Source organism: Cherax quadricarinatus, chromosome 22 (assembly GCF_038502225.1).
Source record: "Cherax quadricarinatus isolate ZL_2023a chromosome 22, ASM3850222v1, whole genome shotgun sequence".
Taxonomy (NCBI): domain Eukaryota; kingdom Metazoa; phylum Arthropoda; class Malacostraca; order Decapoda; family Parastacidae; genus Cherax; species Cherax quadricarinatus.
Window position 1 is genome coordinate 1,482,501 of NC_091313.1, and position 19,721 is coordinate 1,502,221.

General features: G+C 43.0%; 1 protein-coding gene across 6 annotated transcripts in view; it reads right to left on the bottom strand.

Annotated features, from left to right (window-relative positions):
- LOC128689805 (4-galactosyl-N-acetylglucosaminide 3-alpha-L-fucosyltransferase FUT6) overlaps window positions 1-19,721 on the bottom strand; it is an 89,986-nt gene that overhangs the window by 58,746 nt on the left and 11,519 nt on the right. For 4 of the 6 annotated variants that reach the window (XM_053778293.2, XM_053778291.2, XM_053778292.2 and 1 more), the window contains exons 2-4: window positions 10,645-11,017; window positions 8,365-8,449; window positions 6,999-7,134 (exon numbers count right to left, since the gene is read on the bottom strand). In XM_053778293.2, coding sequence (XP_053634268.1) covers window positions 6,999-7,134; window positions 8,365-8,449; window positions 10,645-10,792 — 369 coding nt within the window. In that variant the 5' untranslated portion in view covers window positions 10,793-11,017. Of the gene's footprint in view, window positions 1-6,998; window positions 7,135-8,364; window positions 8,450-8,715; window positions 9,161-10,644; window positions 11,018-19,721 lie in introns of those variants that run through there. The other 2 variants (XM_053778294.2, XM_070087449.1) reach the window with 2 other exon arrangements.

The window sequence follows — 19,721 nt, forward strand, 5'->3', positions numbered from 1 at the left end:
CATGATTGTGACCAGACTTACCTGGAGTTCATTACCTTTGTAAATTGTGAGTTCATTACCTTTGTAAATTGTGAGTTCATTACCTTTGTAAATTGTGAGTTCATTACCTTTGTAAATTGTGAGTTCATTACCTCTGTAACTTGCTCAGCTATCAAAACTTTGGAGTCCAGTCCCTGGACCAATTATGTACCTCTGTAATCTTTTGACTACCGCCCACAGGATGGGTATGGGGTGCATAATAAACATATTAAACTAAACTCTTACATGCTAGAACTTTAATTGTGCCATTAATCTTATACGATACATCCCTCTAGCGCTTGGAACCAATCTTGGGCAGAAAATAGTATATACCGAGTCAAAAAAGGAGGATTAGTGTGCACTACCTAGCAGAGTTTACTGCCAGAGGGGAATCATAGGCCTAGTGTGCCGTGTGCAAAATAATAATAATAGAACTTTTCTTTGTCAGAGGAAAGAAAGTCTCCCTGATAATATTGTGTATACATGGTGTATAGTGTATACTACAGTGGCACCCTAGTACATAGATAATAAATGCTAAAGTGTCATTTAAAACAGGTGTAATTCAAACTGAAGTGATAAGCCTAAAGCGGCAGGTGCCAGAAGTCTCCATGAACTTACCAACACAGGTCAGCTGTTTTAATAATCTTCCTGGCCTGCTAGTGTACCTCTCATATAATCTGGTGATACCAGTGAATAGGAGAATACAGTGTTGTTGTAGCAACTAACCAGTAATATAATGGCACTTATTTTTTTTTTCTTATTCGCCGGTATCATATAATCTGCAGTTACCAGCGGTCGCAATATACACAACGAGAAGCAAATATTACTGCAAAAAAAAGCGTCTTTCCTCCAATAATTCCACCAGTTAACTATAGTGATAATACAGCATTTGTTGTGTTGAGACCTGACTGTTCATCATTGTAGGAGCAATCACCGGTTCTTCAACACACAAGTTATACTTTTGTATCAATCAAATCACATATTACTCCGTTAAATAATTTCCAGTAGTTCTTTCATGTGATAGCCAAATCACCGACCAGTATGTTTTAAATAAGTGACCCACTGATCAGATCCGATTGGTTCCGAACCCTTGACTGGTTTCAAACTGATTCGTTGGACAATAAAGCAGACTGTAAACAGACGGGGTTTTAAGCGCCCTTATTAAACACAAACAATAAATATAAAACAGGAACGTACACCGGTAAGCTGTCCTAATATACAAGTACAGTTAGAAATAGAAATACAAATAGGTAGAGCTTCACATTAAGGAGGTTATTAATAAAGTATTCAAGAGGTTACTAGTAGAATTACAGTAAATCAACCATTCAAATCATTATGAAGCTCTGTGTAGTCTGCAGTCAATCAAACAAACGGGCTTCCGCATGGATAAATTGCCATTTTTGTGAAAATTGGTGTCACACCTCTTGTGCAGATATCCAAGAACTAGCTACAAGCAGTATTAAATCAGGGAAGTGTTTATGGGTATGCCCAAATGATATCAATCTTTGGACTAAAATCACATTGGTATTAAAAGAGGATAACATCAAAGCAGCCTTCATAGAAAACCTGGAACCATTCTATAACTGATGGAAGAATAAAAAGTCTGGGCTGGATGGTATCGTCCTTGGTGCTGGCCATGCAATCAGGAACTGTAAGGCTGGAGGTGCTGCCCCGGTAGTCAGTAAATGTGCAGCTGATAATGCTGTCCTGGTAGACAGTAATTGTGAAGCTGGAGGTGCTGTCCTGGTAGACAGTAATGGTGAAGCTGGAGGTGCTGTCCTGGGAGACAGTAATGGTGAAGCTGGGGGTGCTGTCCTGGGAGACAGTAATGGTGAGGGTGGAGATGCTGTGCAGGGAGTCAGTAAATGTACGCAGGAGGGAATGCACATAAATGATCCCAAGGGAGACAGGACCTGTAGTGATGAAACAAGTGTAGTCAAAGACATGATAAAACCAATATTACAAACTAGTAATACCACAGGAGACAGCGAACAAGGGGACTCCACTAGCATTAGTGAGGATACATTACCAAAAAACAACTGGTGAGAGCCCCATTGTTAGTGCTAGCGAGGATAGGAAAGACACAGATAAACATGTACCAACAGGGAATACAGTCACAGAAACCCAAGGCAAACGGAAACCAAGCCTGTGCACATACTATGCACTTGGTATCTGCAGGCATGGGAAATCTGGAAAAACAGATGGGACGTGCAACTTTGACCACCCTAGAAAATGTCGTGCCCATATGACAACAGGAAAATGCAAACTCCCTTCCTGTAAGCTTTTTCACCCTGAAATGTGTACCTCTTCAGTACAGGAAAGACTGTGCTATAACTTAAATTGCCAGGCACACCATCTAAAGGGGACAAAAAGATACAAAACATCCAGATCATGGGAAAATCTGGGTAGACGCAGCCACTCTAGAGGGAGAGGTTTTTTAGTGCCAGGAAGAAAAAATAACTGGCAGGAAATGGCAGAAATCGTACACCAAATCCAGTCATTCCTGGAGTGGAACCACACTCGATGGCCTCAACTCCAAACCAACAGATACAGATACTAATGCCGGAAAAAAATGTCCCTCCCCCCTAGTACCACCAATACCACCAGTCCGATGACATTCTTTTTTGCAAATATACAGGGTCTAAAGCCAGCAACGAACAACAAAATACCTTTCATCCGTGGACTGCTTGCAGAGGCAAATGCAATGTTCACGGCTTTCACAGAGACCCACATGAAGGATAACTTGGACAACAAAATATGGATCCCAGGTTACAACCTACACAGATGCCACAGAGTGAACAGGCAAAAGAGGGGGGGGGGGGTTGGCCTGTATATCGCAGAGTCACTTGTTTGCACAGAACTGCTTAATGCCTCAAATGATGTAGTGGAAGTTTTAGCAGTAAAGATCGAGAACCAAAACCTAGTCATTGTGGTAGTCTACAAGCCTCCGGATGCAACGTCCCAGCAATTCCAGGAACAGCTGTTAAAAATTGACCACTGTCTGGAAAATCTTCCAGCTCCTGCACCCAACATCTTGCTCCTGGGGGATTTCAACTTAAGGCACCTAAAATGAAAGAATATAGCAAATAATGTTGTTGCAGTGATAACTCCAGGAGGCAGCTCTTACGAGAATTCACACACACACACACACACACACACACACACACACACACACACGAGCTTTTAAATCTCTGCATAAAATTCAACTTAAACCAGCAAATAATAGAGCCTACTAGACTGGAGAATACACTAGACCTCATCTTCACTAACAATGATGATCTGAAAAGAAATGTCACCATATCAAAAACAATATACTCAGATCACAACATAATCGAGGTTCAGACATGTATGCGCGGAGCTCCAGACCGACATAATGAGATGAGTCATGAGGGAGCCTTCACCAAATTCAACTTCAATAATAAGAACATAAAGTGGGACCAAGTAAACCAAGTCCTAACCGATATAAGCTGGGAAGATAGACTAAGCAACACAGACCCCAACTTATGCCTAGAACAGATTAACTCGATGGCACTCGATGTATGCTCAAGGCTTATTCCTTTAAGGAAAAGGAGGAATAGATGTAAATTAGAAAGAGACAGGCGCTCCCTTTACAGGCGACGAAAAAGAATAACAGAGCGGCTAAAAGAGGCCAATATATCTGAAATGCATAGGGAGTCACTGTTCAGAGAAATAGCTAAAGGAATCTTATAGGAGTCAGGAATTGCGGGAAGAACTAAAAGCCATAAATGAAATCGAAAGAAACCCAAAGTATTTCTTTTCCTATGCCAAGTCAAAGTCGAGAACAAAATCCAGTATTGGGCCCCTACTTAAACAAAATGGGTCCTACACAGATGACAGCAAGGAAATGAGTGAGCTACTCAAGTCCCAATATGACTCAGCTTTTAGCAAGCCGCTAACCAGACTTAGAGTCGAGGATCAAAATTAATTTTTTTATGAGAGAGCCACAGAATTTGGTTAACACAAGCCTGTCTGATGTTATCCTGACGCCAAATGACTTCGAACAGGCGATAAATGACATGCCCATGCACTCTGCCCCAGGGCCAGACTCATGGAACTCCGTGTTCATCAAGAACTGCAAGAAGCCCCTATCACGAGCTTTTACCATCCTATGGAGAGGGAGCATGGACACGGGGGTCGTCCCACAGTTACTAAAAACAACAGACATAGCCCCACTCCACAAAGGGGGCAGTAAAGCAATAGCAAAGAACTACAGACCGATAGCACTAACATCCCATATCATAAAAATCTTTGAAAGGGTCCTAAGAAGCAAGATCGCCACCCATCTAGAAGCCCATCAGTTACACAACCCAGGGCAACATGGGTTTAGAGCAGGTCGCTCCTGTCTGTCTCAACTATTGGATCACTACGACAAGGTCCTAGATGCACTAGAAGACAAAAAGAATGCAGATGTAATATATACAGACTTTGCAAAAGCCTTCGACAAGTGTGACCATGGCGTAATAGCGCACAAAATGCGTGCTAAAGGAATAACAGGAAAAGTTGGTAGATGGATCTATAATTTCCTCACAAACAGAACACACAGAGTAGTAGTAGTCAACAGAGTAAAGTCCGAGGCGGCTACGGTGAAAAAGCTCTGTTCCACAAGGCACAGTACTTGCTCCGATCATGTTTCTCATCCTCATAGCTGACATAGACAAGGATGTCAGCCACAGCACCGTGTCTTCCTTTGCAGATGACACCCGAATCTACATGACAGTGTCTTCCATTGCAGACACTGCAAGGCTCCAGGCGGACATCAACCAAATCTTTCAATGGGCTGCAGAAAACAATATGAAGTTCAACGATGAGAAATTTCAATTACTCCGATATGGTAGACACGAGGAAATAAAAACTTCATCAGAGTACAAAACAAATTCCGGCCACAAAACAGAGCGATAAACAAACGTCAAAGACCTGGGAGTGATCATGTCGGAGGATCTCACCTTCAAGGACCATAACATTATATCAATTGCAGTCGCTAGAAAAATGACAGGATTGATAATGAGAACCTTCAAAACTAGGGAGGCCAAGCCCATGATGACACTCTTCAGGTCTCTTGTTCTATCTAGGCTGGAATATTGCTGCACACTAACAGCACATTTCAAGGCAGGTGAAACTGCTGACCTAGAAAATGTACAGAGAACCTTCACGGCGCGCATAACGGAGATAAAACACCTCAACTACTGGGAACACTTGAAGTTCCTGAACCTGTATTCCCTGGAACGCAGGAGGGAGAGATACATGATTATATTCACCTGGAAAATCCTAGAGGGACTAGTACCGAACTTGCACACGAAAATCACTCACTACGAAAGCAAAAGACTTGGCAGACGATGCACCATCCCCCCAATGAAAAGCAGGGGTGTCACTAGCACGTTAAGAGACCATACAATAAGTGTCAGGGGCCCGAGACTGTTCAACTGCCTCCCAGCATACATAAGGGGGATTACCAACAGACCCCTGGCTGTCTTCAAGCTGGCACTGGACAAGCACCTGAAGTCGGTACCTGACCAGCCGGGCTGTGGCTCGTACGTTGGATTGCGTGCAGCCAGCAGTAACAGCCTGGTTGATCAGACTCTGATCCACCAGGAGGCCTGGTCACAGACCGGGTCGCGGGGACGTTGACCCCCGGAACTCACTCCAGGTAAACAATTAGTTTGGTTAGTGGCTTTCTTTTGTGACTACCATTATTTTATTACATGCAATCTACATTATCTGTACCGCATAAATAAAAATTGTATTGTATAATCAGATAAGGAACTTCAGCTTTTAATTTACATGCTCTCCATTGTTTACATCGGTCATAACAGAAGTTCCATCAGTGCCGAGTGCAATAAGTCATTGCAATAAGTCGAAGATTCCTTGAAAACATCACATTGCATCAATATTGTAGTTATGTAGTTCAGCTAGGGCTAAATAAATTATTACAATTTGCTTCTGTCTCTTAGCATAATACCAAATAACTATACCCAGTACTTTAATTGCAGAAATGTTATTTTTTCCATCTATTAATAAGCTAAATTTACTATCATCAACATCGGCTGTCATTTGGCCCCTTGAGTTTAAGAACGAAAGCTGAGTCTGGAGACCCGCCACTCATCTTCCTTTACGAGTGCAGTTTAGAAAAAAAAAATACGGTAGTGACCTTTGCGTTTCGAACATCAGCCTGGCAACTGCCGTCGCTCATGTAAAATCAGAACCGCTCTGTGATTTATTGTGACGTAGCGACCTCACGCAGCACCCTTCAAGCGCACTGCACGAACACGAGCAGTGGTTCACCAGGGTACACATTTCCTAGGAGGTCTACCCGAGGTTTGGGGGATTGCATTTGAAGTTGCGGTTAAAAACGAAGACGTAAATATTTGTAATAGCTCATCTGGGGAAGACGGAGGAGGAGGTTCCACACAAGAAAAGGGTTAACGGGAGTCAAGGGCCCAATCTACTCATTCGAAATGCCAACGTTAGCTACGAGGAGGTCGGGAATATGAATGAAAAAATAAGGAGAATAGGGAAAAGATCGCTCTCATGTAGATCCGGTACAACAGACCAAGTAAAGTCAAGTGCACGAGAGTGTGACTACAAATGTCAAAATGAGTGGGAATATTGAAAGCATGGAGGAGAGAAGTGAGAAAAACCATTAACTGATCCCCACGAGAGTTACAGTGAGACCCTCCCCAGAGGAAATGATGAGCATTAAGGGGCCAGACTCGTCAACTAATCAAGCAAATTTTTCAACTAATCAAGCAGATTCTCAGAACAGAACACTTATACTGACACGTCTCACAGGACAATGGCCCTTGCTGACATGAATGTCATGGCAGTGTACCTTCATGACATGACTATCATGCCAGTGAACTTTGCTGACATGACTACCATGCCAGTGAACATTGCTGATATGGTAATCATGGCAGTGTAATTTCCTGACATACTAATTATGGCAGTTTATCTTGGTAACTTACTTGAGAAACATTGAAGGTGAAGTCACAGGGTAAGGGACACAGACCTCTGGTGAGGTGGTTGAGCTGGGACAACCAGAAGTCAATATTAAGCGGCTCTGACCATAACAAGAAGCTGGGAACCTTGCCTGACCTGAAACTGTGAGAAAGAACACGAGTGAAACTTTTCTTTTTAGAGACAGAGAAAGAATCTGATTACACTCAGCCTGTCGTCCTAGCCTTGTTTAGTTTTAATGTTTATTATGCACTCTATACCCATCCTGTGGATAGCAGTCAAAAGATTACAGAGGTACATAATGGGTCCAGGGACGGGCCCCGTCCTAGCCGCCTGTCCAGTTTATGGCTTCTGTGACACTGTGTCAAAGGCCTTCCTGCAGTCGTAGAATATTCAATTATTCTACTTGATCTTCAGCCTACCGTAGGCCCGTTTTTTTACGCTCATGAGGAAGGACATGCATTTTTTTTAACATTTTTTGATGCTATGAATTGACATTCTATTCGAGATCTCCAGTTTTTCCTCTATTCAATTCTTTCTTATCTTTTTTTTTATCTCTTTTCGTAGGATATTTCTCAGCGATACTGACGTTCAGTTTATCCCCTGTGCATCTCGTTACGTTCTGGACAAACACTTTGCCAAAGTTTTCTTATCGCATGACAATTTTTTATGTAGTATTGCTTTTTAACTCCAGTTAGCTCACTTGTTCGCATTTTTCTTCCATCGTTGTGGTTTCTTTTCTCCTGTCTTACCTCAGTCACAAGTGCATGTTTGGCTGTGAAATTGCCCAAATCTTTTATTATATTCTTCACTTATTCCCTTATCTTTCCCGAATGTTTTTCCACATCCTTTCTCAAACTTAGATTAGTTTATGTATATCAGTGGTATTCAGTACCGACCAGATGAAGAATATGACACTTGTGCAACATCTGGGTATCTTGTAGACGTTTCGCCATCCAGTGGATTTATTAATACATTCATGGACATAATATAAAAATGGTAGAAACATATATACAGCAAACAGTGGAAGATAAGGTAATAAGTAACTCAGCCTAAGAGCAAGCGATGAGCACCGTGGTCTAGAAGAATCTGAAACACAGGCAAGAAGACTGGTGCTTATATACCAGAGGGAGGACGTGCCGCAGATGTAAGCATTGTCACTAAGTAATGCATATGTCTTATTCATGAATAATGATACCCTAGGGGCCACCAGTAGTGCCAAGAGCTATTACCCTGGCATCTCTGGCCACCGTAGCACACACTAGTGGGTGCTTCTTGCCGGGTCACAGCCACGGGACCGAGGCCACTTATCGGGTCGTCACCAAGACCTGTGTCGCATGGTTTTTCACCTGAGGAATGCAACAGAAAGCTTACCTATGCGCAGGTGTGAGTCTGGAGGAGGGAAAGGCAGCAGAGCGGTAGGCAGCCATCAGTGGTAGGAAGAACTGGTCTTCAAAGTCTGGCATCCGGCAAAGGGAAACAAAGACCATATAAATTTTAAGAAATCCAGATACTGAGACAATCATTTACAGAAAAGACATGTAGAAAGTTCTATACAAAGTTATGGAAATCATGCAATTAAAACTCTCTGATAATAATACAAATCGTTATACAAAAACTACAATTTACCAAAAAAAAAAAACTTGCACTTAGGAGAGAAACCTCATGACGACGTTTCACTCCGTCCTCGTGGCTATATTGATAACGCGCTGAGCTTATACATACCGTATGTCCGTGGTTCTATTCCCTGCACAGGTGGAACATTGGACATATTACTTAACTGCTGTCCCTGTTCATCTAGCAGTTAAGTAGGTACCTGGGTGTTGGTCGACTGCTGTGGGTCTCATCCTGAGGGACAAAGTTAAATCACCACACTGGAAATAAGACAGACAGTTTAAAAATCCAAACAAATATTATTGGGTTGTGGATCATTGTCAAGTCACGACTGAGGAGAGAAAAACAGAGAAACCACAAGGCGATACAGTAGAGAGCGGGAAAACAGAATAGTAGTAGTAGTAGTAGTTGTAGTAGTAGTAGTGCTTGTAGCAGTAATAGTAGTACTTGTTGTTATAGTAGTAATAGTAGTAGTAGTTGTAGTAATAGTAGTAGTAGCAGTAGTTGTTGTAGTAGTAGTAGTAGTAGTAGTAGTAGTAGTGGAAGTAGTAGTAGTAGTGGAAGTAGTAGTAATGGTGGTGGTGGTGGTAGTAGTGGTGGTGGTGGTGGTGGTGGTGGTGGTGGTGGTGGTAGTGGTGGTGGTGGTGGTGGTAGTGGTGGTGGTGGTGGTAGTTGTGGTGGTGGTAGTGGTGGTGGTGGTAGTGGTGGTGGTGGTAGTGGTGGTGGTGGTGGTGGTAGTGGTGATGGTGGTGGTGGTAGTGGTGGTGATGACGACGTAGAATCACCACCACCACCACCACCACCACTACTACCACTTCCATCGCCACGCTTCCTACCGACTTGACAATAGTCCAGGACGGACCGAAACGTCGTCAAATCGTTCCTCTCCTAAGTGCAGATTTTTGGTGAATTGTTCCAACCACAGCATTGTGAGTTTTTACTCTTTATAAACACTATGAACTCTCAAGGCCAGACATACACACTTTAGGTTCCCAGTATAAATGCATGAAACAAAAACAACCTTTCGAAAAGGCGTGTTTAAAGATAAGAAAAACGTTGTCAAAGCTTCTCCACAATAGCTGCGGCATTACTATTTAGTGGAACATGCTTAAAAGAGTTAATTCATAGATTTATCGCATATGAAGTAAATCGAGACTTGCATATAAAAGGCACACATAAAGACAGGCATATCAGGGGCACAACGCTTCGTTCATGTGCAGAACATTTCATTCAAAACATGTTTTATTAGGTCCATTAAATAAGCCATCAAATATAAGGCAAATATACAAAAGAGAAGAATGGCCGAAGAGGAATAAAAAGCACGTATAATTATGAAGATGTAAATGATTCAGAAAACCGACAAGTTGAAGCATGTTTGACTAAACTGAAGTTGCAGTGTGTCCAAACAAACAAGATAATATATAAAAATAAAGAAGAGCCGATGAGGTAATCACCTTAGGATGTGAAGGAAACTTTAGGAGGAACTTAGCTAGTTTCTTGGGATTACTTTAAGGTGTCTTCTTCAGCAGACGTGTCACTAGACAAACAGATGACAGATGCTCCTTTTAAATATCAAGATTTTTTTTGTCGAAAATTGGATTCAAGAAGGTACAAAAGTCGAATACAACTGAAGAAAAGACTGAATAAAAAGGTCATGGTAGTCAGAATATGTTATATAATAATAATAATAATAATAATAATAATAATAATAATAATAATAATAATAATAATAATAATTTTATTTCTACAAGTACATGTCATACACCAGTGACATACTACTATGCAGAAAGCCGCTTGTTATGCAGGGCATTTCGGGCAAATTAGGTCAATATTGTCCCAGGATGCGACCCACACCAGTCCACTAACACCCAGGTACCCATTTTACTGATGAGTGAAGAGGGACAGCGACGTCCTATCCAAGATCTTAGAGGTCACAGAGTACCTGGGGGGATGGGAGGAAACCAAGATTGATTCGAGGAATTGGAGAGGTAGTAAAGCACCTCCAATTCCCTGGATGAAGAACTGTGAAGCAGTACGTACCAAGCCTAACAGGTGTATCGGGAGAGTCGGGGTCGGTGTTCGTCCACTGGTCCAGCCAATATGGCTGCACAAAGAAGGCAAGAAAACAAACTGAGCTCAACACGGTGATCAGGTACAGTGTTGCCCTAACTAATCTGCGGTTCAACATCTTTCAGAGTTAGCTGGACCGTCGGTTGTTAGCTGGACTGTAGTTACTTTGCTGGACCATTGGCAGTTTGTAGGACTGTCTTCGTTAAGCAGAAACGTTGATAGATTGTACTGCAGGACTTCTGTTAATGTGTAGGCTCAGTAGTTTTCAGAACCATTTGTAATTTATACGACGTTTAGTAGTCATTAGAATAATAGTTTGTTGAACTATTAGTGGTTTGCAAATCTGTGGAAGATATTTTAAGAATTAATCATCATTTAGACATTAACATTTAATAAACATTAGTGTTGTTATAGAAAGCCTGTAAGAATATATGAAGCTCGGTTCCACAAGGCACAGTATTCGCTCCCATTCTATTCCTCATCCTTATTTCTGACATAGACAGAGATGTAAGCAATAGCTTCGTGTCTTCCTTTGCGGATGACACCTGGACTTCCATGGCAGTGACCTCCATCGAAGACAGAGCGAGATTTCAAGCGGACATCAACCAAATCTTCGAATGGGCCACTCAAAACAATATGAAGTTCAACGAGGAGAAATTTCAACTACTCAGATATAGAAAACTTGAAGAAATTAAAAATGTGTCAGGGTATACAACAAATTCTAGCCATACAATAGAGCGGAAACGTAATGTGAAGGACCTGGGAGTGATAATGTCAGAGGATCTCGCCTTCAAAGACCACAACAATGTATCTACCTCATCCGCTAGGAAAATGATAGGCCTGGCCTGCAAGTGTACCTCGCATACAATCTAGTGATATCAGTGAATAGCAGAATACAGTGTTGTAGTAGCAACTAACCAGTAATATAATGGTACTTAGTGGAGTGGAGTGACTTTCATTAGTTTTTTCTTCATTCTTGAAATACCAGACGTATACAGTGAAATTCATATAACCTGTAGTTACAATCGGTCGCAATATACACAACGAGAAGCAAATATTACTCCAAAAACAGCGTCTTTCCTCCAATAATTGAACCAGTCAACTATAGTGATAATATAGCATTTGTTGTGGTGGAGACGGAAAAAAACTATAAAAGCTAGATACAGTGATCTATAAACAAGGACTGAGGCCTCGACTGTTCGTCATTGTAGGTGCCAGCAATCACCGGTTCTTCAACACGCAAGCTATACTTTTGTATCAATCAAATCACACATTACTCGGTTAGATAACTTCCAGTATGTTTTAAATAAGTGACCCAGTGATCAGATTCGACTGGTTCCGAACCCTTGACTGGTCCGAACCCTTGATCGGTTTCAAACGAATTTGTTGGACAATAAAGCAGATTGTAAACAGACGGGGTTTTAGGCGCCCTTATTAAACACAAACAATAAATATAAAACAGGAACGTACAACGGTAAGCTGTCCTAATATACAAGTACAGTTAGAAATAGAAATACAAACAGCTAGAACTTCACTTTAAGGAGGTTATTAGTAGAATATTCAAGAGGTTACTAGTAGAATTACAGTAAATCAACCATTCAAATCATTATGAAGCTCTGTGTAAGATAAGATAAGATAAGATTTCGTTCGGATTTTTAACCCCGGAGGGTTAGCCACCCAGGATAACCCAAGAAAGTCAGTGCGTCATCAAGGACTGTCTAACTTATTTCCATTGGGGTCCTTAATCTTGTCCCCCAGGATGCGACCCACACCAGTCGACTAACACCCAGGTACCTATTTGCTGCTAGGTGAACAGGACAATAGGTGTAAGGAAACGTGTCGAAATGTTTCCACCCGCCGGGAATCGAACCCGGGCCCTCCGTGTGTGAAGCGGGAGCTTTAGCGACCAGGCCACCGGGTCTGCAGTACATCAAACAAACGGCTTCCACATGGACAAATTGCCATTTTTGTGGAAATTGGTGTCACGCCCCTTGTGCAGATGTCCAACAACTATCTACAAGAAGTATTAAATCAGGGAAGTGGTTCTGGGTATGCCCAAATGAGAGGAATCTGTGGAAAAAAATCACATTGGTATTAAAAGAGGATAACATCAAAGCAGCCTTCATGGAAAACCAGGAAGCATTCTATAACAAATGGGAAAATAAAAAGTCTGGGCTGGATGGTATTGCCCTTGGTGCTGGCCATGTAGTCAGAAACTGTAAGGCTGGAGGTGCTGCCCCGGTAGTCAGTAAATGTGCGGCTGATAATGCTGTCCTGAGAGAGAGTAATTGTGAAGCTGGAGGTGCTGTCCTTGGAGACAGTAATGGTGAGGGTGGAGATGCTGTCCAGGTAGCCAGTAAATGTAAGCAGGAGGGAATGCATATAAATGACCTCGAGGGAGACAGGAGCTGTAGTGGGGAAACAAGTGTAGTCCAGGACAAGATAAAACCAATATTACGAACTAGTAATACCACAGGAGGTAGCAAACAAGGGGACTTCACTAGCATTAGTGAGGAAACATTACCAAAAACAACTGGTGAGAGCCCCATTGTTAGTGCTAGTGAGGATAGGAAAGAGACAGGTAAACATGCAGCAAAAGGGAATACAGTCACAGAAACCCAAGGCAAATGGAAACCAAACCTGTGCACATACTATGCACTTGGTATCTCTAGACATGGGAAATCTGGAAAAACAGATGGGACGTGCAACTCTGACCACCCTAGAAAATGCCGTGCCCATATGAAAACAGGAAAATGCAAACTCCCTTCCCGTAAGCTTTTTCACCCTGAAATGTGTCCCTCTTTAGTACAGGAAAGACTGTGCTATAACTTAAATTGCCAGACACACCATCTAAAGGGGACAAAAAGATACAAAACATCCAGGCCATGGGAAAACCTGGGTAGCCACAGCCACTCGAGGGAGAGGTTTTTTAGTACCAGGAAGGAAAAAAACTGGCAGGAAATGGCAGAAATCGTACACCAAATCCTGTCATTCCTGGAGTGGAACCAGTCGATGGCCTCCACTCCAAACCAACAGATACAGATACTAATGCCGGAAAAAAAAGTCCCCCCAGTACCACCAATACCACCAGTCCGATGACATTCTTCTTTGCAAATATACAGGGTCTAAAGCCAGCAACGAATAACAAAATACCTTTCATCCGTGGACTGCTTGCAGAGGCAAATGCAATGTTCGCGGCTTTCACAGAGACACACATAAAGATCACTTGGACAACGAAATATTAATCCCAGGTTACAACCTATACAGATGCGACAGAGTGAACAGGCAAAAGTTGGGGGAAGGGGGTGGCCTGTATATCGCAGTCACTTGTTTGCACAGAACTGCTTAATGCCTCAAATGATGTAGTGGAAGTTTTAGCAGTAAAGATCGAGAACCAAAACCTAGTCATTGTGGTAGTCTACAAGCCTCCGGATGCAACGACCCAGCAATTCCAGGAACAGCTGTTACAAATTGACCACTGTCTGGAAAATCTGCCAGCTCCTGCCCCCAACATCTTGCTCCTGGGGGATTTCAACTTAAGGCACCTAAAATGGAGGAATGTAGCAAATAATGTTGTTGCAGTGATAACACCAGGAGGCAGCTCTGACGAAAACTCACAATCACACGAGCTTTTAAATATCTGCACAAAATTCAACTTAAACCAGCAAATAATAGAGCCTACTAGACTGGAGAATACACTGGACCTCATCTTCACTAACTGTGATGATCTGATACGAAATGTCACCATATCAAAAACAATATACTCAGATCACAACATAATCGAGGTTCAGACTTGTATGCACGAAGCCTCAGACCGACATAATGAGATTAGTCATGAGGGAACATTCACCAGATTCAACTTCAATAACAAGAACATAAAGTGGGACCAAGTAAACCAAGTCCTAACCGATATAAGCTGGGAAGATAGACTAAGCAACACAGACCCCAACTTATGCCTAGAACAGATTAACTCGGTGGCACTCGATGTATGCTCAAGGCTTATTCCTTTAAGAAAAAGGAGGAGTAGATGTTAAATAGAAAAAGACAGGCACTTCCTTTACAGGCGATGGAAAAGAATAACAGAGCGGCTATAAGAGGACAATATATCTGAAATGCGTAGGGAGTCACTGGTCAGAGAAATAGCAAACATCGAACATAAGCTAAAGGAATCTTACAGGAGTCAGGAATCACGGAAAGAACTATAAGTCACAAATGAAATAGAAAGTAACCCAAAGTATTTCTTTTCCTATGCCAAATCAAAGTCAAGAACAACGTCCAGTATTGGGCCCCTACTTAAACAAGATGGGTCCTACACAGATGACAGAAAGGAAATGAGCGAGCTACTTAAGTCCCAATATGACTCAGTTTTTAGCAAGCCGCTAACCAGACTGAGAGTCGAAGATCAAAATCAATATTTTATGAGAGAGCCACAGAATTTGGTTAACACAGGCCTATCTGATATTATCCTGACGCCAAATGACTTCGAACAGGCGATAAAGGACATGCCCATGCACTCTGCCACAGGGCCAGACTCATGGAACTCCTTGTTCATCAAGAACTGCAAGAAGCCTCTATCACGAGCTTTTACCATCCTATGGAGAGGGAGCATGGACACGGGGGTCGTCCCACAGTTACTAAAAACAAAAGACATAGCCCCACTCCACAAAGGAGGCAGTAAAGCAATAACAAAGAACTACACACCGATAGCACTAACATCCCATATCATAAAAATCTTTGAAAGAGTCCTAAGAAGCAAGATCGCCACCCATCTAGAAACCTATCAATTACACAACCCAGGGCAACATGGGTTTAGAGCAGGTCGCTCCTGTCTGTCTCAACTATTGGATCACTTGGACTACCTGGCTACCTGGAGAGAGTTCCGGGGGTCAACGCCCCCGCGGCCCGGTCTGTGACCAGGCCTCCTGGTGGATCAGAGCCTGATCAACCAGGCTGTTGCTGCTGGCTGCACGCAAACCAACGTACGAGCCACAGCCCGGCTGATCAGGAACTGACTTTAGGTGCTTGTCCAGTGCCAGCTTGAAGACTGCCAGGGGTCTGTTGGTAATCCCCCTTATGTGTGCTGGGAGGCAGTTGAACAGTCTCGGGCCCCTGACACTTATTGTATGGTCTCTTAAGGTGCTAGTGACACCCCTGCTTTTCATTGGGGGAATGGTGCATCGTCTGCCAAGTCTTTTGCTTTCGTAGTGAGTGATTTTCGTGTGCAAGTTCGGTACTAGTCCCTCTAGGATTTTCCAGGTGTATATAATCATGTATCTCTCCCTCCTGCGTTCCAGGGAATACAGGTTTAGGAACCTCAAGCGCTCCCAATAATTGAGGTGTTTTATCTCCGTTATGCGCGCTGTGAAAGTTCTCTGTACATTTTCTAGGTCGGCAATTTCACCTGCCTTGAAAGGTGCTGTTAGTGTGCAGCAATATTCCAGCCTAGATAGAACAAGTGACCTGAAGAGTGTCATCATGGGCTTGGCCTCCCTAGTTTTGAAGGTTCTCATTATCCATCCTGTCATTTTTCTAGCAGATGCGATTGATACAATGTTATGGTCCTTGAAGGTGAGCTCCTCCGACATGATCACTCCCAGGTCTTTGACGTTGGTGTTTCGCTCTATTTTGTGGCCAGAATTTGTTTTGTACTCTGATGAAGATTTAATTTCCTCATGTTTACCATATCTGAGTAATTGAAATTTCTCATCGTTGAACTTCATATTGTTTTCTGCAGCCCACTGAAAGATTTGGTTGATGTCCGCCTGGAGCTTTGCAGTGTCTGCAATGGAAGGCACTGTCATGTAGATTCGGGTGTCATCTGCAAAGGAAGACACGGTGCTGTGGCTGACATCCTTGTCTATGTCGGATATGAGGATGAGGAACAAGATGGGAGCGAGTACTGTGCCTTGTGGAACAGAGCTTTTCACCGTAGCTGCCTCGGACTTTACTCTGTTGACGACTACTCTCTGTGTTCTGTTAGTTAGGAAATTATAGATCCATCGACCGACTTTTCCTGTTATTCCTTTAGCACGCATTTTGTGCGCTATTACATCTGCATTCTTTTTATCTTCTAGTGCATTTAGGACCTTGTCGTAGTGATCCAATAGTTGAGACAGACAGGAGCGACCTGTTCTAAACCCATGTTGCCCTGGGTTGTGTAACTGATGGGTTTCTAGATGGGTGGTGATCTTGCTTCTTAGGACCCTTTCAAAGATTTTTATGATATGAGATGTTAGTGCTATTGGTCTGTAGTTCTTTGCTGTTGCTTTACTGCCCCATTTGTGGAGTGGGGCTATGTCTGTTGTTTTTAGTAACTGTGGGACGACCCCCGTGTCCATGCTCCCTCTCCATAGGATGGAAAAGGCTCGTGATAGGGGCTTCTTGCAGTTCTTGATGAACACAGAGTTCCATGAGTCTGGCCCTGGGGCAGAGTGCATGGGCATGTCATTTATCGCCTGTTCGAATCGGATAAGCTTGTGTTAACCAAATTTTGTGGCTCTCTCATAAAAAATTCATTTTGATCTTCGACTCTTAGTCTGGTTAGCGGCTTGCTAAAAACTGAGTCATATTGGGACTTGAGTAGCTCACTCATTTCCTTGCTGTCATCTGTGTAGGACCCATCTTGTTAAAGTAGGGGCCCAATACTGGACGTTGTTCTCGACTTTGATTTGGCATAGGAGAAGAAATACTTTGGGTTTCTTTCGATTTCATTTATGGCTTTTAGTTCTTCCCGCGATTCCTGACTCCTATAAGATTCCTTTAGCTTGAGTTCGATGCTTGCTATTTCTCTGACCAGTGTCTCCCTACGCATTTCAGATATATTGTCCTCTTTTAGCCGCTCTGTTATTCTTTTCCGTCGCCTGTGAAGGGAGCGCCTGTCTCTTTCTATTTTACATCTACTCCTCCTTTTCCTTAGAGGAATAAGCCTTGTGCATACATAGAGTGCCACCAAGTTAATCTGTTCTAGGCTTAAGTTGGGGTCTGTGTTGCTTAGTCTATTTTCCCAGCTTACATCGGTTAGGACTTGGTTTACTTGGTCCCACTTTATGTTTTTGTTATTGAAGTTGAATTTGGTGAATGCTCCCTCGTGACTAGTCTCATTATGTCGGTCTGGGGCTCCACGCATACATGTCTGAACCTCAATTATGTTGTGATCTGAGTATATTGTTTTTGATATGGCGATGTTATCCTGACGCCAAATGACTTCGAACAGGCGATAAATGACATGCCCATGCACTCTGCCCCAGGGCCAGACTCATGGAACTCTGTGTTCATCAAGAACTGCAAGAAGCCCCTATCACGAGCCTTTTCCATCCTATGGAGAGGGAGCATGGACACGGGGGTCGTCCCTCAGTTACTAAAAACAACAGACATAGCCCCACTCCACAAAGGGGGCAGTAAAGCAATAGCAAAGAACTACAGACCAATAGCACTAACATCCCATATCATAAAATTCTTTGAAAGGGTCCTAAGAAGCAAGATCACCACCCATCTAGAAACCCATCAGTTACACAACCCAGGGCAACATGGGTTTAGAACAGGTCGCTCCTGTCTGTCTCAACTATTGGATCACTACGACAAGGTCCTAAATGCACTAGAAGACAAAAAGAATGCAGATGTAATATATACAGACTTTGCAAAAGCCTTCGACAAGTGTGATCATGGCGTAATAGCGCACAAAATGCGTGCTAAAGGAATAACAGGAAAAGTCGGTCGATGGATCTATAATTTCCTCACTAACAGAACACAGAGAGTAGTCGTCAACAGAGTAAAGTCCGAGGCAGCTACGGTGAAAAGCTCTGTTCCACAAGGCACAGTACTAGCTCCCATCTTGTTCCTCATCCTCATATCCGACATAGACAAGGATGTCAGCCACAGCACCGTGTCTTCCTTTGCAGATGACACCCGAATCTGCATGACAGTGTCTTCCATTGCAGACACTGCAAGGCTCCAGGCGGACATCAACCAAATCTTTCAGTGGGCTGCGGAAAACAATATGAAGTTCAACGATGAGAAATTTCAGTTACTCAGATATGGTAAACATGAGGAAATTAAATCTTCATCAGAGTACAAAACAAATTCTGGCCACAAAATAGAGCGAAACACCAACGTCAAAGACCTGGGAGTGATTATGTCGGAGGATCTCACCTTCAAGGACCATAACATTGTATCAATAGCATCTGCTAGAGAAATGACAGGATGGATAATGAGAACCTTCAAAACTAGGGAGGCCAAGCCCATGATGACACTCTTCAGGTCACTTGTTCTATCTAGGCTGGAATATTGCTGCACTCTAAAAGCACCTTTCAAGGCAGGTGAAATTGCCGACCTAGAAAATGTACAGAGAACTTTCACGTCGCGCATAACGGAGATAAAACACCTCAATTACTGGGAGCGCTTGAGGTTTCTAAACCTGTATTCCCTGGAACGCAGGAGGGAGAGATACATGATTATATACACCTGGAAAATCCTAGAGGGACTAGTACCGAACTTGCACACGAAAATCACTCACTACGAAAGTAAAAGACTTGGCAGACGATGCACCATCCCCCCAATGAAAAGCAGGGGTGTCACTAGCACGTTAAGAGACCATACAATAAGTGTCAGGGGCCCGAGACTGTTCAACTGCCTCCCAGCACACATAAGGGGGATTACCAACAGACCCCTGGCAGTCTTCAAGCTGGCACTGGACAAGCACCTAAAGTCAGTTCCTGATCAGCCGGGCTGTGGCTCGTACGTTGGTTTGCGTGCAGCCAGCAGCAACAGCCTGGTTGATCAGGGGCTGATCCACCAGGAGGCCTGGTCACAGACCGGGCCGCGGGGGCGTTGACCCCCGAAACTCTCTCCAGGTAAACTCCAGGTAATTTCTTATCAGATCATCATTGTTAGTGAAGATGAGGTCTAGTGTATTTTCCTGTCTAGTAGGCTCTATTATTTGCTGGTTTAAATTGAATTTTGTGCAGAGATTTAAAAGCTCGTGTGAGTGTGAGTTTTCATCAGAGCTGCCTGCTGGTGTTATTACTGCAACAATATTATTTGCTATATTC